The sequence below is a fragment of the Myxine glutinosa genome, chromosome 1 (assembly GCF_964187855.1).
Source record: "Myxine glutinosa chromosome 1, kmMyxGlut1.1, whole genome shotgun sequence".
NCBI lineage: Eukaryota > Metazoa > Chordata > Myxini > Myxiniformes > Myxinidae > Myxine > Myxine glutinosa.
In genome coordinates this window covers 195,132,816-195,155,119 of record NC_136261.1, presented here as the reverse complement: position 1 = coordinate 195,155,119, position 22,304 = coordinate 195,132,816, and the positions used below count along the sequence as shown (strand labels likewise).

At 41.9% G+C, this 22,304-nt stretch overlaps 1 protein-coding gene across 1 annotated transcript in view; it reads left to right on the top strand.

Annotated features, from left to right (window-relative positions):
• ECPAS (Ecm29 proteasome adaptor and scaffold) overlaps positions 1–17,047 on the top strand; it is a 305,571-nt gene extending 288,524 nt beyond the window's left edge. Inside the window, exons 47-49 of the mRNA XM_068124669.2 lie at positions 479–567; positions 15,509–15,580; positions 16,568–17,047. Coding sequence (XP_067980770.2) covers positions 479–567; positions 15,509–15,580; positions 16,568–16,719 — 313 coding nt within the window. The 3' untranslated portion in view covers positions 16,720–17,047. The remainder of the gene's footprint in view (positions 1–478; positions 568–15,508; positions 15,581–16,567) is intronic.
• Positions 17,048–22,304: the final 5,257 nt, after the last annotated feature.

The window sequence follows — 22,304 nt, the reverse complement described above, 5'->3', positions numbered from 1 at the left end:
AAATGTCAATCCAAACAACACCATTACTTTAAGGAAGTGATAATCCGTTATCTGCTGGATGTTGCAGTAATTGTTCAATGATAGCAGGTTAGCTTCGAGTTATTAGCCCCCGTTGGACTTGTCTCGTCCGTCCGTCTGTGCGTCTTCGCTTCCCCGACATATAGGTCTCCATGTTTATTCCTCTTTTTTGTTTTGTAAACTGGCGTGTTCATCTCCGATTCCAACAATGCAAGCTACTCAGTAATTGCTCAAGCGTCGCACAGCACCATGGCACATGCTCCATAGGATACTTGATTGCTCAAGGTAGCAATTTTCTATCCATTGATCTCACCTCATGCTGTTGTTTTTTAACCTTTGAAAATGTATTTTTGTGAAAGAAATGGATAACATTACAATTGCATTAATATTGATGAAAATTGTAATCTGTAGGCAACGTGCAAACATGGGCTTTGTGCACACTGTTTTCTCTTGCTCACAGGCTCTGCTGGCTTGAACGTGATCACGTGGACACAACCAAAGTGTCAGCTTTGTTGAAAGAACTCGCCCCAGCACTATCACTGTCCCTTGGTAATTGCGAGCAATGTTTTTCTTTTTCCTTTTTTTTAAACAGAATGTGGTATTGTAAGTGTTTCATGACCTTAATTCTGTTTTTCCCCCCAAAGTCAAGAATATTATCAAGACTAATCTCGTGTCTTAGAGGTACGTGTGTCATTCAAAAGGTTATCTGAGATTCTTTTCCTATACAAAGTCAACACTTGTGGAAGAATGAGTCTGCTGAATGGATCAGGATGTAACAGTAGTGAAGGAACAGTGGAGAAAAAAAAAAAAGAGGGAAAGGGAGGTGGGGTGAGACACCAGGTGGGGTTGAAGGGGGAAACTTGGACAATCAATGGGTGTGGGGAGGAATGGTGGACAGCAAAGGACACATGGAGTGGATAAGATGGATACAGATGGAAACTCCCAGGAGGGAAAGAATGGAAACCTGGAAGGAGGAGGGCTTTGTGTGGGGTGGAGTGTGGGGAGGTGAGAGAGGGGTGGGGGGGGGGGGGGGGGGGAATGTGGGTAACGAGGATAGAAATGATCATGGTTTTGGATCGGGGATGATCTAAGATGGTGCTGAACAGCCGTCTTAACGGCCTGGAGGGAAGAATGAGATTGAAGAAAGTGTGTCGATTGATTCCACAGGGAGGAACAAAGAAGAATGAATGAGTAGGGCAGGTGAACAGTGATTCTGGATTTAGGTAGTTTCACCAGATGGGGGTTTCTGATGGACCGTGTGTGTCCTACAAGGGGGAGGAAGGGAGGAGACAAAGCACAGAAAGAGCATAGGGTGCATGACCAGAAAGAAGGGGGTAGAAGACAGAGAGAGCACCGATCTATCTGTAGTGGTGAAGTGATAGACCCATAGAGTCAGCTTCAGTGTGGGATATTCCAACGATCTTGAAGGCCTTGGTTTCCATGGCATCAAGCTAAGCAAGTTGTGATGCAGGGGAGCCAGCCCATAGGGGTGAGTAGTACCCCATCAATCTGCGGATGCAGGCTTTTTAGGTAGATAGGAGTTCAGGTGTGCCAAAGGAGGACTTTGTACGATGGAGGATGCCCAGTCGGCGACTGGCTTTGGAGTCCAATTTTTAAATATGGTTTGCACAAGAAAGAGCATGCCTGATTGTGAGACCCAGGTGTTTGAGTTGCTGAATTTCCAAAGAGGATTGTTAAGAAAGTAGATTGGGGGTGTGGTGGGAAGAAAGGGGGAGTGAGTTGCCAGACGTTCCTTTCAGAGAGAGTGAGAATGCGAGATGTCAGGATTGAAAGACATATTCGAAGTGTTTGACCAGCTTGTGACTTTTTCAAGGACTGAAGAGAGGGAAGCTGCAGCCTGCCTGTCTGAACGATGAGGGATGTCACGGCAGAGGGTGGAGTCATCAGCAAATAGATAAATGGGATTTTCCAGAGAGTGAGCGAGATCATAATGGAAATGGGGAATAGGACTTGGCTCAGAATACTGCCTTGGGGCACTCGAGCCTTGACAGGGAGAGGGGATTAAAGGATTCCGTTGAGAGCAACGTGTTGGCCACCTGAGTAGTCTCGAGGAAGTCAATAAGCCATGTGTGGAGTTGACCTTGAATGCAATTGGCAGAGAATTTGGAGAGCAAGGCAGGATGCAACTGTATTGAGTGATGGCCGTGATCTCATGTCTGACATTGAGAGCTTCCATCCATTGTTGATCACTGAGTAGAAACCAAGGTAGAGTGACCTGGTGTGAATACTTTCTGAAGGCACTGTGTATATACCTAACTTTTCCTGCACACCTATGTGGAACAATAAATAGCTCCTGTTGAGGAGTTGAGGGACCTGTATTGAGTTCCACAGAGGAATGTTCCCAAAGATTTAGGCAACAAGCATCACAAGGCAGCCAAAGAAGCCGCAATCACAATCAATAAAGATAACTTTCTCATCATCTATTTTAATTTTCTTGTTTTGACCACTGTGGCAAATTTCTTGATCTTTTTGTTTGGCAGGAAATCTCAAAATGTTTGCTCGGTATTCATTCTGTGCTTCAAAAGAGCTGCCACCTGATTAGTGCCAATCTCATAGGATTTGAGTCGGTAGGTGTATCGCAGATTCTAGGGGTGTTACTGCTGCTGTTGCAAAGTGGACCATTGATAAGGTGCCATCATCATCCTCATGAAGGGAGAATGGATCTGCCACGCCATATTTAATGATTTTTAACAGCTTTTGAATGTCAGCTTCATCCTTCCTTACCTTCTTTATTGCTGTTTCCTTGTGTGTACCCACGTTTTCTGAGGCTTATAGGTCACGTCTTCTTTACTGCTGTTGTGATGGTTGTTCGCTCATGGGATGTCAGAAACCAATGTTCAAAGCTCCTGGTCGTTGGCTTATAGAAATGATACCACACTTTGTTTTCCTGCCAAGATGTATTTGCTGCTCAGGACTGCCTGTCCACATCTGAGAGATTGGCTCAGTTGACCGACTGATGAGATAGGTTTTATTCATAAACTCACATTGGACTGCTGATGAGTCTTTGACAGCTGCTTCATGAAACCATCAGTATTTGACAAGCTACTTTGTGCCCTCACAGCGTTCAAGGGCAGCAACAAGTGTTTCATTGATGTCTCTCTCACTTTTCTCTGAATTTCATTGATGTCCTTCTGGCATATTATGCGTTTGTCTAAGTTTTTGAGCTTCTTAATTCTCTTTAGTGGCAGGAAATTCATACACATGATACCTTGCTATCTGGACTTGCCATTTTATCAGATGTGCATCTGAACCCGGAACTTGAATTCAACGAGATATACGCACACATTTTGACAGCTAGCATATTTTACCAATCCTTATCTTAAAGGCATACCAAACGGGTAAATATATTGGAGCTGGTACATACAGTTGCAGGCACATTGATATCCTTTCACTGCAAGTAATTATTCACCAGGGTGTATCATCAGCCATGAACCACTTGGTCCTGAAGTCAACTAAATAAATAGTGTTGAATCAAATAGCATGTATGATCATTGTAATTAATAACTACAGCAAAGTCGACTGGTATTTATATACCAGTACTTTGTTTGTTGCTTTGTTTTTCCTTCCAACGCTTTCATTTTCATTTTCTTTTATGTTGGTAGTGGTATAAGAAGCCATGCTGTGCATCTGGTGGAATATAGCAAACAAACTTAGAAACACGTGGAGGTGCTATAAATATCTACAAATGCATATTCAATACACATGTACTTTTTTTTTTTTTTTTGCATACAAGATCGAGGCTCGTGAAAGAGCTAACATTAATCACACAAAAAGTCAAACCGACACATAAAACACAAAATAAGTGGAGCGGTAGACAAGATGGGGAGAGAAGGGGAAGGACACAAACACAACATTTGAAAGCAGGGACATCGAGAGAATTGTGGGAGACCTTGGGGAGAGGTGGAAGAGGTATAAAACATATGGACACTGCAAGGACTTCCAGGAAAGAAGTTGGAATTTCAAAAAAATGTATCTGGGGTGAATTAGCGGGGGTAGAAAAGATCAAGGTTTTGGATGGGGGAAGATAAGAGATGGTGGTGAACAGCTGTTTTAAAGACCTGGAGGGAGGAATGGGATTGAAGGGAGTGGGGGAGTTTGTTCCAGAGGTGGGATAAAAGGGGAATGAAAGAGTGAAGGTGAGCAGAGAGCCTAGATTTTGGCAGTTTAACCATAAGAGGGTTGCTGGCAGATCTTGTGCGACCTGTAGGAATATTTGGGGGACAGAGCACAGAGAGAGCTTGGGGGGGGCAAGGCCGGAGAGGAGTCGGTAGAAGACAGAAAGACCACCAACCTGCCTGCAGTGAGTGAGTGAAAGGCCCTCGGAGTTAGCTTCATCGCAGGAGATTCCAATGATTCTGAAAGCTTTGGTTTCAACAGCGTGAAGCCGAGCTAGGTGTGAGGCAGGAGCACCGGCCCAGAGGGGGGACAGTATTCCATTGAGCTGCGGATGAAAGCCTTGCATGTCGTGAGGAGCTCAGGTGTGCCAAGGAAGGACATCACACGACAGAGGATGCCCAGTCGGCGACTGGCTTTGGAGGCCACCTTGGAAATGTGGTTTTCCCAAGAAAGATCATGGCAGATAGTGAGACCCAAAAGCTTGAGCGACAGAACTTCGTGGAGAGGATTGTTGAGAATGTAGATGGGAGGGTTTTCCAGTCGGTCTTTTCGGAGAGACATAGTAAGAGTGTGAGATTTGTTTAGGATTGAAAGACATGTTCCACTTGTTTGCCCAGTCTGTGATTTTGTCCAGGTCTGCAGAGAGTGAGGAGGCTGCAGACTGCCGATCTGAGGGATGAGGAATGGAGCGGCAGAGAATGGAGTCATCAGCAAAGAGATAGAGAGGATTTTCCAGAGAGTCGGAGAGATCATTGATGAAGACCAGAAATAGCACAGGGCCCAGAACACTACCTTGGGGAACTCCAGCCAGAACAGGAGGTGGAGATGAGAGAAATCCATTCAGGGCCACACGTTGACTACGACTAGAGAGGAAGTCCGCAAGCCAAGCGTGGAGATTTCTATGGATACCATAGGAGGAGAGTTTGGTGAGCAGAGCGGGGTGCCAGACCGTATCGAAGGCACGTGATATGTCAAGGGAGACAGCTCTGATTTCCTGTTTGGCATTGAGGACCTCCATCCATTGTTGAGACAGTTGAGACAGATTGATGGTGCACCATCGCAAATCCCTTGCTTCCCACCTAAAGGAAAGCTGTGAACGTGGCAAAGAGTTCCACCAGCAATGACCCAATATCAAATTTTGAGTTGAAAAAATTCTTCTGTGACCCACCTCCTGGAGCATGAGCATGGATATACAAAGGGATCAAATACAAAGGGATCAAATCCAAAAAGCATTACCAATACATATTTCATACGTCCCCCGATGTTGATTGCATATAATCAAGACAAACATTTTTTTAAATGTTTTAAAATGTGCCCACAATTGCATTTCTTGATATTTGACCATGCCCCATGGGGGCAGTGCCAAAATGATACTGCTCTCGCACTTGTCATGTGGTGATCATAACTGCCAAGTTTGGTGAATTTATGCACAACCGTTTAGATGAGATAGCGTGACGGATAGACAGACAGACACATTGGCAAACAGACAGAGCCGATTACAATATACCCATGTTTTGTGGGGGTTTTTTGAGCATGGGGATAACTTGAGCGAAGTCGATGTGCCACGCCATCACACATCCCCACACTTCCCACCCAAGGCAAAGTTGAAAGATGCCAAAAAGGTTCCACCAGGAATGACCTAATATCAAATTTGGAGTTAAAAAAAATCTTCTGTTTTGACCCCTGTGATCCCAAGTCCCCACCTCTTGGGACATGAACAGGGGGTCAAATCCCAAAAATCGTTACATATATCCCAATGTTGATTGCATATACAAAGCTTCATTTTAAAATGTGCCCGTAATTCCTTTTTTTGGTATTTGACTTTTTGACTCTACCCCAAGGGAGCAGGGCCAAAAATGATACTGCTCCGACACCCACATAACTACCAATTTTGATGAATCTCTGCACAACCATTTAGGAGATGATAACGTATGGCAGAAAGACAGATAGATGACCAAATGGTCAGTGTAACGACCAAAGTGACTGTTCAAAGGATCATCAAATATTGAAAGGTTGAAGCCAATAGGTGTCATGGGGCTTGTAAAGGCCACAGTAAGTATAGACCTCATGCTGCAGTTCTTGTTTCAGGCCTCTGGTGTCAGCATGTAGGTAAGTGCCATTATAATCTATCCGAGCTATATAACCACAATGTATTATATTTGCACATTGGCAGTGGCCATGTTTTTGCTTCAAATCCAGGTTATTGTTTTTTTTATTTTCTGGAGCGATCGAGGCAGCGGTCCGTTTCTGACTATTTTCTCTTGAACGACTCGACTGGGGACCATAGAACCCATGTCATTATAAAGGTATTTGGCTGAGGAGTTTCGGGAATCTCGCGACATGGTGACAGAAAACATCCGTCATTATTTACTTTTTAACGATGTATATAAAGGAAGTCACCGATTTACATCGGGGATGTGTCCCTGAAAACTGCGACGTTGTACAAACGACATTATTCAGATACGATTTTCCTATATACTTAATGTTGTAATCAATGGGGGAAATGTGTTTCCAGGGAAAACATTTTGGTCACCCGAACCTAATTTAACCTTCACTGATATAAATAAATACATATTAGGGAGAAAAATTAAATAAATAATTACAGAACATGATTTAATTAATGTATGTACACAAATAGACAATTTAATGGTCCAAGTTAAGAGTGGAGGGACTACACTCTACAGGGAGGAAGAGGCAAGCTCTACTGTGCTTTGGCGGAACGTCTGAGCTGGCTAAGCGACTTTCTGGTACTCCCTCACTCCCAGCACCCAAACAGCGGTTTGAGAGGAGGGTGCTTTCCGTGTGGACGGTTATTGTCCCAACCCCAAAATGTCCTTCAGGCTTCAACAGATGATTAATAATTAGCTTCTTTTGCGATCAGGGCAAATCAAATCACTCGGAGACCGAGTGACTTCATATGCGTATTTAATAAGTAAACGGGCAGGGAGAACAAAAGACAAGCAAGCATTTATTTACACAGTATATTCACAAAATTGAGAGTTGTGGGGTGTGGGAGGATTTGAAGCTGAAGAGTTGTGGTGGTTGGAGGGGGGTGTTGACGAGTTGTGTTGACTGGGTGGGTTGAATAGTTGTGGTGGGGGAGTGGGAAGGTGGTCCGAAGGCTTGGAGTGGGGTTGTGAGGTGGAGGTTGAAAACTTTGGAAGGCGGAGGGCAAGGAGCTTGGGGTTTGGGAGTGGGAGGGAGAGGGTTGAGTTGAGGACTTGAAATCACACTTTGCATTGCGTGCGGATGTTCCACGGGTACCTGCTAGTCAAGTACTATTCCAGAGGGTCCAAGGTACCGTAATATCAAAGCAAACCTTACCTGTAGCCTGTAGGGGGTGTTGAGCAATAGCCTTGTGGCCCGGACTATGACGACATTTGATTAACTATAAATAATAAAGCTGATGTACATCTGAGTCACTAAAACGAGTATAAGAGGACAAAAACAGACATGCCATAAGATGGGAATTGGTGATGGGCTGTCATGCGCATCTAACATTGAAATGCGCAACATGCGCATCTAACTAACCCTAACATTGAAAATTTGGAGCCAAGATCAAGACTTGGCAGAGTCAGTAGATACCAATTAAGAATGCAAATGCATTCGAAAGCTTGTGGATCCTGAGCGGATAATCCAGATGTATTCACATTGTAAGAAAGAGATGCGCCGAAGATTTACATGACATTACTAGCTTGGAACCAAGGCAAAAAGTGAAATATTCCATAAACATAAGAATCAGCTTTCAAGAGCAATAACATTCACAGCCAATCCGACATCGAATTCCCAAAAGGGCCATTTAGTGGTGCATTCATGTTTAGAGAATGTTTCTTTCCTTTGTATTGGGAACATGTTATTCTGCTGATTTTGATGAACCACACTATGGTCAACATTAAGAAAATAATTTTTATAGGAATAATTTCTGTGGTAATTTTTAGTGAGGTTCACCATGTTTTTTGGTTCAAAATTTTTGGAGATTAGCAAAACTATACATTTTTGGAATATTCAGAGCATGAGGAATCCAAAAATTAATGTTGGCATTTGCGGAGACACCTTTGCGAACATGACACTCAGGACAGTGATGAAGATCTGTAAAAGCATATTCCTAAACGGTGTAGACCTAGTAGATCCTGTGTATAGGACTTATAGTTCAATCTGATACTAACAAGGCTGCTTTCTTGCTTTATAAACCCATACCTATAACTTCAAAGGACTTGCAATATTATGTATTATGTAATACAGTTATATCACAAATGTAAAGGCAATGGTTTTCAATTACCTTTGTTTGTTGCTTTTCTATAATCCTGAGCACTATTTTGAGGCCTTTATTGGATTCCTTGGCCCAGAAAACATAGGATTAGCATATTTCATTAAGTTTCTAGGTTGACTCGAAGCCGAGATCGCGCAAAATATGTATTTTATGGCGGCCATTTTGAAAATCCAAAATGGCGGCCATGCAGGTGTCTGTGCAAATGCCAACATTGATTTTCGGATTCTCCATGCTCTGATGATTCCAAAAATGTACAGGTTTGCTAATCCCAAAATTTTTGAACGAAATTATATTTGTTAACATAGTGAATCTGACTATGTGTTGAAAAATACCCATTGGAAAATAATTTTACAAATCTATGGCGTTTGAATGGAGGATGCCGTTGCATGACGACAACTAGTAATCTTGTCATACAAGTAGCAGCGGAAGAGATGGATTCTTCCTTTGCCAATAGATTAAGCACCATTTGCCCCTTACTAACTGTCCATGCGATAATAAACATTTTAAACGATACTTACTGCAATATAGAGATTTCATAATTAAAAGATTAAAAATGATCAGATTGTGTGTTAACATAAATTGTCAATATAACATCCATAATATCTTAAACAAAGCATAAATTTTATTTTAACCATCAGAATGATTGTTGAATTCAGGTATTCTGATTCTGATGTACCCGACTCTGTTGCAGAGCTTCGGTGCTGCCGTAGCATTTTCTTGGCAGGGGTTATACTGGGCGGTTTGCCTTCCCAGCAGTAGTAGGGGCAGGAATTCTGAATTTGTTCATGGTGCAGGTGATAGCTCACCTTCTCTTCGCAAAGGACACCGTGGATTCTTTAACCTCCACCAACTAATGCCAGCAGACAGGATGCCCAGTTTAACGTCCATTCGTCCATCCGAGAGGCAGCACACACATTGATGAATCAGCCTGCCTGTGAAACACTGGGATGGCAGTTTATAACAGGGCCGAGACATGAACCTTAGAGATGAGTGTGCCATCCTGTGAGCCAGAATTTTAGGGATAATAATGTATATTTGGTAAATGGGGAAGTTTAGAGCTCTACTTTGTCTCCAGCCCCCCCACCCACCTCCTACACCCCCACCTTTCTGAATCGAAAAAAAGATTGATTTTGCCTCATTTATTTTAAAATATCTGCCCTTTTTCCTCCGCATAACACTTCCTCTAAACTGTTGTGTTTATTGCCTCAGCACTCTCAAGTATACACAGTGTATTTAACAAACTTTGGAAGAAAAAAAAAGGTAACCTAATTCATCACCATGGCTGTGGAGTGCATCAGATGAATACATTATATGGTATTTGCTCTTTTTTGATTCACTCCGTGTTACTGTTGGTACATATCAAAAGATACGGCAATTTTTATTGTAATATCATGCATGAATCCATCAACACAAACTATTCAGCAATCTTTGTTGGATTGCTATCTGGTGTTCAAACATTTATACAAGAAATTACAATAAAGATTGCTCTGTCTTTGTGATACCTAGTGATATTCACCACATTACTGTAACATTTTAGTTGAGGTTGAAGGAGAAAAAGTGAAAGCAGTCTATCCAAATGATATGTCTGCCTTGAGACTGCTTATGCAATTCATGCATATACACAACTCACACAATTTTATGAATAAATTTGGTAATGAGATATAATATTAATATATATATGTATATTTATATATATATATATATATATATATATATATATATATATATATATATATATATATATATATATATATATATATATATATACAGACCTGGCATTTAATATGGAATATTTTTTTGGGGGGGTGAACTTACTTTTCAAGATGACTTAGAACCAAAAGTTCATTGGAATTATGTTGAAATTATTCTAGATTTTGTTAATGTCACCTTTAAAAGAAACAAAAACCACATTTGACATTTCGAAACAAATAAATTGATCCTTTAAAGTGATCTAAACTGATATCGAACTCAATTCACGGACAGTACTGTGTTAAACTTCTGTGCGTTTTCCAGAAGTATCTCTATTTTGCACATTAGCCAAAAATTTTTTTAACAAAAACAAAAGTTCAATTACGACTGGGATTACGGACAGTAAAATTACAGTTCAGTACTTCGTGTAACCCCCACGAACATTCAGGAGAGCACGTACACGTTGAGGCATGCTGTTCACGAGATTAGCCAAGGTTTGGACAGGAATCGCTTGCCATGCAGTGACAATAGCCTGCTGCCGTTCACGCACAGAGGTCGGCTGCTGGTCCAAGTGGTCGATTTGACGCGTTAATTCTGCCCACAAGTTCTCTATCGGATTCATATCCGGGGACATGGCAGGCCACTCCATATGCTCTACACCACGGTCAGCAAGAAAGTGTTGGATCATGCGAGCACGATGAGGCCGTGCATTGCCATCTTGGAAGACAAAGTTTCCTCAAAAGGCTGCACGAGCAAATGGAAGCAATGTTTCTTCCAGAATGGCCCTGTACTTGAAATGGTTCAGGTTTCCATTCAGAACAACCAGGTCAGTTTTGCCCCCTGCATGAAAAGCAGCCCAAACGGTCACCCCACCACCTCCAGCTTGGACTCTTGGCACTATACAATCTTTGTTGTAGGCTTCATGCACTTGTCTGCGCACTCGGACGTGGCCATCTTGACGATAGACCAGAAATCTAGACTCGTCACTGAAGGTCACGTGATTCCAGTGTCCTGGCTGCCATTGACGGTGCTCTCTGGCCCACTGCAATCGGCACTGGCGGTGTTGTCTGGTCAGGCGTGGCTTTCTCAGGGGACGCCTGACACGATAGCCTGCTTGAACCAGTCATTGGTTGACTAGCCTTCTGGATACAGGCACATTTGTCAGTTGCTGCCACTCAGCCCTAAGCCGATTAGCTGACTTGGTACGGCCATTGCGGACTAACCGGTGCAGCTGGCGATCATCCCTCCTTGTCGTTCTGCGGGGACATCCTGGCCTCGGTATTTGAGTAGGGACACCCCTCTGAGCATTTCGTTTCAGGATCTTTGACACCTGACCTTGAGTGATGCCATACTGCCGAGCAATAGCACGCTGTTTAATGCCGTAATTTCGTAAAGCCACCACTCCATGACAAACAGCATTGTCGAGTTGACGGACTATCTCCAGAGGAAGCGGCAATAACTTTTGGAGACGTGCAGCAGTTGTTTTCCACTAATACAGAACGCAACAACCCTTGTATACCCGACTGTGAAGCCAATCATCAAATGCACCTGTCCGTACATTTTGCCACGCCACCTGTGATATAATCCTGTTGTTGACTTGCTGCGACAGACAATCAGTGACATGGTTCTTTTCACAAATAAATCATCGAAGTGTAAAAGAAACTCACCAGATTGATATACTGAGTTAAGAAAGTAAACCCAAGTCAAGAAAAATATATATATTCCATATTAAATGCCAAGTCTGTATATATATATATGACTATTTCCACAATAAATGGTCGTTTTGACGGACCCTACTTTGAAGTGTATTCTTGACTGGATATGTTGGTCGAAGAATGTGAGCTAAATTCTGTTTGAGAGCACATGTAATAAAGTTATAATGGAAATAAAATCATCGCCGAGTAGTGCCTCGTTTCATTTGTGTGGGAGTGTATTGTATGAAAGTGTGATACAGAAAGCACTTTTGTGCACTGTTGTATTGTATATCATGTTCATGTCTCTCAGGTTGGCCCTGTTTGAAATCTGGGTGATAATTATTTTAGTTATTGTTGAACACTACGGTCAGTTGTTTCAATTCAGTTAGAGTTCAATCCTTTTCTGCTTCATAGTTTTTTTTGGAGAGACCGCAAAACTTCATTACGCACTTCATTACATTACGCATGTATGTATATACACATACATACATATATATATACAGTCACGTGAAAAAGTAAGTACACCCCATGTAAAGTTTTGACTTTTTCAACATATTTCAACATACAGCTATTTGATATTCATTTCAACAATATTAATAGATAAAGGTGATAAAATATAACAAATGTCATGAAACATTTACATTTTGTCGTCCATTGTATAATTTAAATAAACATACATGCAAATTTCGCATGTGGAAAAGTAAGTACACCCCTACATTTATCACCACTTCAAATACCTAAAATTAGAATTAGGTGCACCAGCTCAGGTGCAAATGATTAGAACATCATTAGAGAGGATCTTGGAGGAACCTGTCTTATCTAAACCTCAGACATTTCGTTTGGTTTGCTCTTTGTTGTTGAAGTGTGCAGCGTCACCATGCCTCGATCAAAAGAGCTCTCTGAGGCATTCAGAAATAAGGTTATCTATGTCTACGAGTCTGGGAGGGGATTTAGAAAGATCTCCAAACAATTTGAAATCAATCATTCGACTGTCCAGAAGATCATCTACAAGTGGAGAAGATTCCCAACAACTGCCAACTTGTTCAGGCCAGGCCGCCCCAGCAAGTTCAGCCCGAGAGCAGACCGCAAGATGCTGAAAGAAGTCTCGAAGAACCCCAGAATGTCATCACTGGACCTAAAGGTAGCTCTTGCCACTGTTGATGTCAAAGTGCACGAGTCTACCATGAGAAAGAGGCTGCACAAATTTGATCTACATGGGAGGTGCCCCAGGAGGAAACCTTTGCTGTCCAGAAAGAACATCGGGGCAAGACTAAAGTTTGCCAATGAATACCGAGGCAAAGACCAGCACTTCTGGAACAATGTGCTCTGGACAGATGAGTCAAAGGTCAGGCTATTTGGCCACAGTACCAGAAGACATGTTTGGCGAAAACCAAAGACAGCATTCGACCACAAGAACCTGATACCAACTGTAAAGCATGGTGGTGGAAATATTATGGTTTGGGGCAGCTTTGCTGCATCAGGGCCTGGGCAGCTCACCATCATAGAATCCACTATGAATTCTTCTTTGTACCAGAGGGTGCTTGAGGATAATGTGAGGCCATCTGTCGGAAAGTTGAAGCTCAACCGAAGGTGGACCTTGCAACATGACAATGACCCTAAACATACCAGTAAATCCACCAAGGAATAGCTGAAAAGAAAGAAATGGAGGGTTCTGGAATGGCCAAGTCAAAGCCCGGATCTAAATCCCATCGAGATGTTGTGGGGGGATTTGAAACGAGCTGTGCATGCAAGAAACCCCTCAAACATCGCACAGCTGAAATAATTCTGCATGGAGTGGGCAAAAATTTCTCCCAGTCGATGTCAGAGACTGGTAGACAATTATAAGAAATGCCTACTTGAGGTTGTTTCTGCCAAAGGGGGCAATACCACCTATTAGAGCCAAGGGTGTACTTACTTTTTCCACATGCGAAATTAGCATTTATGTTTATTTAAATTATACAATGGACTACAAAATGTAAATGTTTCATGATATTTGTTATATTGTATCACCTTTATCTATCAATATTGTTGAAATGAAGATCAAATAGCTATATGTTGAAAAAGTCAAACTTTACATGGGGTGTACTTACTTTTTCACGTCACTGTACATACATACATAAGCACACAAGCATATATTCATGTACCATTTATATTCATATAATATATTTATATATTTATTTCTATATTTATATAAATGACATATAAAGGTAGAATGAGTGAATGAGTGAATGAATGGATTACGGTTAATGATTTGATTGGGTTGATGTTGAAACATGCTTTAATCATCAAAATTTATGCCATGAGGGATTTTTGTCCGAAGTTCATGGATCCAAAAGGACTCACGTTTCAGAATCGTGGTGTGTGATCGATTTGTAATTGATTAAATGGCAGAGATTTGAATGTAATTTATCGAGTGATCCAGTTGATTAAAGTGTATCGTGTAAGGTAGAGATTTGCCCTGACTGGTGTGGAAGTTGTGGATTTCTGACAGGGTGTTATTAAATCGTGTGTCGAGTGTATTCTCAGTTTTTCCAACATATTGTTTGGTGCACTTTTGGCAAGTGATTAGGTATACGACCCATGTAGATTTGCAGTTCGTATTCCGGAAGTAACAATTCCGGAAGTGTACAAAGTTCATAGTACTGCTTTTCTTCTTCCTGAAAGTCATCAGACTTAACTCAGAAACGTGATGAACGGCACATTCAGCAGCAGATATTCAACATAAAGGTAAAATGATGATTTGACATTTGTGATGGATTCTGATTTGGATGTAATTGCTTTTCCATTACATTTGCCCTCATTTCAAATATGTTAATGTTTCTTTTTCGCTTGAGCAACGCCAGGTACTCCAGCTATAAGCACTTATGTACTTTACTCGGGGTGCAAATACAAATACAACTTTGTCTGGGGGGTAACATAGGCTATGTGGCCACGGCCTCATTCGGGGGCGTAGGGGACCAGGAGAGGAGCGTAAATTCTCTATGTAAATGTGTACTGTGTGTCGCCACCTGGTGGTGATGGCAGAGGGTATTACAGTTTCGCTTTTTTACCTGGGCAACACTGAGGTTAGAGGGTATTACCATTTCCTTTTTTTACCTGGGCAACACTGAGGTTAAAGCACTCTTTGCACGGGTAAAATTTTTCTCCACCTCCTCCCTCTAGGGCCCAGGCTAGAGAGCTTGGAGGTGAGCGTGCACCCCTCTCGGGCCTAGGCTAGAGAGCTTGGAGGTGAACGTGCACCCCTCTAGGGCCTAGGCCATCCTGCCAGTGCGTATTTGACATATTGTGGCTTAATCCATTATAGTATTCTTTCATAACCCATTATAGTAATCTTTCATAATCCATGATAGTACTCTTTCATAATCCATTATAGTACTCTTTCCTAATCTATTATAGTACTCTTTCATAGTCCATTATAGTACTCTTTCATAATCCATTATAGTACTCTTTCATAATCCATTATGGTACTCTTTCATAGTCCATTATAGTACTCTTTCATAATCCATTATAGTACTCTGCCTACCCCAAAAGTGTGCGAGACAGCAATGTCGTTTTGAAAAGCTCATGTGAGTCCAACGACGATGGCTTCATGGATTTACGCATCTCTTATTCTCATTACGATCAGCATTGCAGAAACCTTTTATCGTTAAAGAAAACACTTGTGTGAGTTTTTCATTCTCATAATTATTGTGCTTTTCAGGTAACAAGTCCTACAGCTCTGTACGTACCGAGGCCCTGGTGGTCCTGGAGCTCCTGCTGTCCAAACTGAAGGGTAATTAAAACATTCGCCTCACCTGCATCATTCCGGCCCCCTCTCACGTCCTCTGTAGTTAAGTTATCCTCGCCTGAGGAGCGCGTATTGCATTTGAGTCCGTTTGTCTGTCTGCTTGTCCGCACAGAATAAATATGATTCTCTCTGCAACCGTTAGTCCGATTGACAGGAAATTTTCACCATAGGTGCAACTCCACCTATATAATTTTTAATGATAATTATGACGTCATAGACACGTGGTTCGGCCGCCATCTTGGAAAAATCGAAAAACTTTGCACCTCTATATCTCCGAAAGCGCTGAATAGAAAAAATTGAGACATGGCTCATTGTAAAGAACTCTCCATGGGGAATAAAATATGGTTATGATGACATCATAGGTGCCTCCATTATGACGTCATAATTCGACAAGTACAAAACTTCATCATATAAAGATGAAATTTCTTGAGCGTCATGTAGGCATAAATTGGTGGAGAAAAAAAAAATGATGTCATCGGTCACGTGGTTCGGCCGCAATCTTGGGAAAAACAGAAAACATTTGCACCTCGATATCTCTGAAAGTGCTGCATAGAAAAAATTGAGACATGGCTCATTGTAAAGAACTCTCCATGGGGAATAAAATATGGTTATGATGACGTCACAGGTGCCTCCATTATGACGTCATAATTTGACAAGTACAAAACTTCATCCGATCAAGATGAAATTTCTTGAGCAATAATCTAGGAATAAATTAGTGGAGAAAAAAAATAAATGATGACGTCATCGGTCACGTGGTTCGGCCGCCATATTTGTTTTAACACCAAAGCCTTAAAAACCCCTGAAAATACATCCTGGCGAGGGTTTGCAATCTCTGATTGCTCTTTCTTGTTGTATCCCTGCAAAAGCCTCAACCTTCATTCTAATTCTTGCCATAAACATTAAATGTGCCTCTCAAAACTTGGGCCTGTCACTGACTTCCCATCTCTAAGGCTGACTCTCACTGTGCCACAGGGTTGGAATTGAGCGAAGCATTTGCCACACAGTGCGAGTCTCTTCGCTCATCACTCGCTGCGATGGACTCCGATCGAGTTCCAGAACTACGAGACAGGGCCCACAACCTGTTAATTCACCTGAATGATCTGGACAGTAACTATATGAGTTAAGTCGATGTGTGTTTGGGGTGGAGAGGGAGAGCTGGATAATGAGGTACAGTAAAAGACAGCAAGACTGATAAGTGAGGACTTCATGTGAAATATCATGTTAACGATGTGGGGGTTTTTTTGTTTGTTGTTTCTTTTCGGTGCTTCGAAGCCACCTGCACTAAGATGCCAGTCTGTGTGGTGCTGAAAGGTACACTGTACTATTGTTACATTTTCACACACAAACCTTGCGGCATATTTCGCATTGGAGAACTAGTTGATGAAATTTGTGCTTTTGTTGTTTAATTGTACATCCAAGCCAATAAATCTTGGACTGACTGGTGGCTTCAGAGGTTTGACTACGATTTTGATTATTTTTTATAGATGATATTTCCGGGACCCGATGGTTCGATAACGCTTTCGCTTAGTGTCAAGAGTGTGCCATTAAAGGTGATGGCTGGAGAGATATGTTCTTGTATTACCAAAAGCATCCATCAACCCTTCAGGGGGAATTCGCAAGGCAGCAATTTAAACTTCAGTCTTGGACACGCGTTTCTGTTTCATCAGCAAAACTAAATCTTCCTAAAATTGCGAGCTTACCAGGATGCATAATGGACTGTGACCAGCCATCTCGGGCGTTGAGAGTTAGGCCGGGGTACAAAGCCGCAAGGACTATGGCTCTTTTGTGTGTCATTTGCAGGGAGTCAATTTCTTGTTGGATTTTTATTTACCTGCCAACACAATAAGTTTTATTATTACTTCTGCCACCGAAGGTGGATGGAGGTTATGTTTTCACCCCTTTCTGTCTGTCTGTCTGTTTGTTTGTTTGTTTGTTTGTGAACAAAATATCTCAAAAGGTTGTGGACGGATTCGGACGAAATTTGGCAGAGATGTGGCGTATGTGACAAGGACGAAATGATTAGATTTTGGATTCGGATCCGGCTGGTATAATTATTTAATTATTTAAGTGATTCTTCACCATTGGGAGATAGGGCCAAAAACGATACATAGCAGGATATCTCAAAAAGTTATGGATGTATTTGGACTAAACTTGGTGGACCGGTTGGGTGTCTGACAAGGACAAATATATTCAATTTTGGTGAAGATCTATATATGGATTCGGACATGAGTTATTTAATTTTTAAAGTGATTCTTCACCATTGGTAGATCGGGCCAGGCATGATACACAGCAGGATATCTCAAAAAGTTGTGGACGGATTTGGACTAAACTTGGTGGACAGGTTGGGTGTCTGACTAGGACAAATAGCTTCGATTTTGGTGAATATCCGAATATGGATTCGGATATGAGAATTATTTAATTTTATTCAGCGATTCTTCACAATCGGGAGATCGGGCCAAAAACGATACATAGCAGGATATCTCAAAAAGTTATGGATGGATTTGGACTAAACTTGGTGGACCGGTTGGGTGTCTGACAAGGACAAATATATCCGATTTTGATGAAGATCTGAATATGGATTCGGATATGAGAGTTATTTAATTTTTTAATTGATTCTTCACCATTGCGAGATCGGGCCATAAACAATACATAGCAGGATATCTCAAAAAGTTGTGGATGGATTTGGACTAAACTTGGTGGACCGGTTGGGTAGGTGTCTGACAAGGACAAATAGATTCGATTTTTGTGAATAACTGAATATGGATTCGGATATGAGAATTATTTAATTGTTTTAAGTGATTCTTCACCATTGGGAGATCGGGCTAAAAACTATACATAGCAGGATATCTCAAATAGTTGTGGACGGATTTGGACAAAACTTGTTGGACAGGTTGTGTGTGTGACAAGCAAGAATCGATTCAATTTTGGTGACGATCTGAATATGGATTCGGATATGAGAATTTTTTAATTTTTTTAAAGTGATTCTTTACCATTGGGAGATTGGGCCAAAAACTATACATGGCGGGATATCTCAAAACGTTTGGACGGATTTGGACGAAACTTGGTGGACAGGTTGTGTGTGTGTGACAAGGACTAATCGATTAGATTTTGGTGAAGATCTGAATATGGATTCGGATATGAGAATTATTTAAGTGATTCTTCACCATTGGGAGAAAGGGCCAAAAACTATACATAGCGGGATATCTCAAAAAGTTATGGACGGATTTGGACGAAACCTGGTGGACAGGTTGTGTGTGCGACAAGGAAGAATCGATTCGATTTTGGTGAAGATCTGAATATGTATTCGGATATGAGAATTATTTAATTTTTAAGTGATTCTTCACCTTTGATTGACATGGCCAACCAGGCGGATGCACTCTACCGAGTGCCTTTCTAGTTGCTATTATTAAGATGTTAGCGTTCTTGCTTTTTCATGACCTCCGACTCTGTATTGAGAAACCTTAAACCAGCCTATTCCAGTGCACGCCAGGACAAAGGCTTTCCTCTCGTATTGACGGCAGTTTGGTACACTCACCAGACTTGCCAAGTCTACGTTTGTGAGAGTGAGCAGCCATGGGAATCAAACTCACATCAGTCAGTGGACAAAGGAACAAGTCTTTAACCACTCGACCCAAAACAGCCAGGTATGTAATGTATATAGATTGTATATGTCATACGCATTGTTGATTTAGGCTGGCAGGATGGCCTAAATGTACTCACCTCTTACCTGTCTAGCCTGGGTTCGAATCCCGACCCAGCTATGTACTGCCATCCTGGTGTTGTATGCGTCGTCCCTCGGATGGATGCTAAAGGAGGTGCCAGCATTAGATGATGGACGTTAAAGATTGCCAGGGTGTCCTTCGCGAAGAGTAGGTGAGCACCATGGCCAAATTACAAATACCTGTCATAACCGCTGATGGGAAAGCAATGGCAAACCACCCAGCATGACCCTTGCGAAGAAATTGCTTCGGCAGAACCAATTCTCATATAGAGATTGTTGATTTGGACAAATTCATTCTTGGTTCTGGATCTCACAAAGCAATCTGTAAAGGTAAATGTACTAATATTGTAGAAGTGTAACAGGGGATCTCACAAAGCAATCTGTAAAGGTAAAGGTACTAATATTGTAGAAGTGTAACAGGGGATCTCACAAAGCAATCTGTAAAGGTAAAGGTACTAATATTGTAGAAGTGTAACAGGGGATCTCACAAAGCAATCTGTAAAGGTGAAGGTACTAATATTGTAGAAGTGTAACAGGGGATGTCACGAAGCAATCTGTAAAGGTAAAGGTACTAATATTGTAGAAGTGTAACAGGGGATCTCACGAAGCAATCTGAAGGTAAAGGTACTAATATTGTAGAAGTGTAACAGGGGATCTCACGAAGCAATCTGTAAAGGTGAAGGTACTAATATTGTAGAAGTGTAACAGGGGATGTCACGAAGCAATCTGCAAAGATAAAGGTACTAATATTGTAGAAGTGTAACAGGGGATCTCACGAAGCAATCTGTGAAGGTAAAGGTACTAATATTGTAGTAGTGTAACAGGGATCTCACAAAGCAATCTGTAAAGGTGAAGGTACTAATATTGTAGAAGTGTAACAGGGGATCTCACAAAGCAGTCTGTAAAGGTAAAGGTACTAATATTGTAGAAGTGTATCAGGGGATCTCACAAAGCAGTCTGTAAAGGAAAAGGTACTAATATTGTAGAAGTGTAACAGGGGATCTCACGAAGCTGTAAAGGTAAAGGTACTAATATTGTAGAAGTGGTACAGGGGATCTCACAAAGCTATCTGTAAAGGTAAAGGTACTAATATTGTAGAAGTGTAACAGGGGATCTCACGAAGCAATCTGTAAAGGTAAAGGTACTAATATTGTAGAAGTATAACAGGGGATCTCACGAAGCAATCTGTAAAGGTAAAGGTACTAATATTTTGTGGAAGTGCAACAGGGGATCTCATGAAGCAATCTGAAGGTAACGGTACTAATATTGTAGAAGTGTAACAGGGGATCTCACGAAGCAATCTGAAGGTAAAGGTACTAATATTGTAGAAGTGTAACAGGGGATCTCACGAAGCAATCTGTGAAGGTAAAGGTACTAATATTGTAGAAGTGTAACACGGGATCTCACGAAGCAATCTGTAAAGGTAAAGGTACTAATATTTTGTGGAAGTGCAACAGGGGATCTCACGAAGCAATCTGTAAAGGTAAAGGTACTAATATTGTAGAAGTGTAACAGGGGATCTCACGAAGCAATCTGTGAAGGTAAAGGTACTAATATTGTAGTAGTGTAACAGGGGATCTCACAAAGCAATCTGTAAAGGTGAAGGTACTAATATTGTAGAAGTGTAACAGGGGATGTCACGAAGCAATCTGTAAAGGTAAAGGTTCTAATATTGTAGAAGTGTAACAGGGGATCTCACGAAGCAATCTGAAGGTAAAGGTACTAATATTGTAGAAGTGTAACAGGGGATCTCACGAAGCAATCTGTAAAGGTAAAGGTACTAATATTGTAGAAGTGTAACAGGGGATGTCACGAAGCAATCTGTAAAGGTAAAGGTACTAATATTGTAGAAGTGTAACAGGGGATCTCACGAAAAGTGTAACAGGGGATGTCACGAAGCAATCTGTAAAGGTAAAGGTACTAATATTGTAGAAGTGTAACAGGGGATCTCACGAAGCATCTGTAAAGGTAAAGGTACTAATATTGTAGAAGTGTAACAGGGGATGTCACGAAGCAATCTGTAAAGGTAAAGGTACGAATATTGTAGAAGTGTAACAGGGTATCTCACGAAGCAATCTGTAAAGGTAAAGGTACTAATATTGTAGAAGTGTTACAGGGGATCTCACAAAGCAATTTGTAAAGGTAAAGTTACTAATATTGTGGAAGTGTAACAGGGGATCTCACGAAGCAATCTGTAAAGGTAAAGGTACTGATATTGTAGAAGTGTAACAGGGGATCTCACGAAGCAATCTGTAAAGGTAAAGGTACTAATATTGTAGAAGTGTAACAGGGGATGTCACGAAGCAATCTGTAAAGGTAAAGGTACTAATATTGTAGAAGTGTAACAGGGGATCTCACGAAGCTGTAAAGGTAAAGGTACTAATATTGTAGAAGTGCAACAGGGGATCTCACAAAGCAATCTGTAAAGGTAAAGGTGTAGCGGTTACCGCTGGATGCACACAATCGCCTTGCACCGGCCAGAACACGGCCAGACGCGCCTCTCCCGGGCATGCCCGGACTCACTGTTCCCAGGCACGCCCGAACCTCCCGGGCACGCCCGGTCTCCTCTTTCCCGGGCTCGCCCAGAGCGTCCGGGCATGCCCGCTCTCGCCTTTCCAGTGCTCGTCCAGAGCGCCCGGGCACGCCCAGCCTCGACTTGCCAGGCCGCAGCCAAACACGCCCGGGCAGGTCCAGACTCGCCTTTCCAAGGCTCGCCCTTGACACCCGGGCATGCCCGGTATCGCTTTTGCCGGGCAAACTTCCCGACATAAATGTGTATATATATGCTGCCCGATAAACGGGCTTTTGGTCAGAATACCTGAGCTGTTTTGTTTCAATAAAGCAACTCGGACTAATTCCGTCTTTGGTCGCGTCAATTCTTTCGACTCACGTTGGAGCGCAGCTCCTTCACTGGTGACCTACCGACATGGACACGGCAGTGACTCTTAAACTGCCTACCTTCTGGGAGGCTCACGCGGCTGTTTGGTT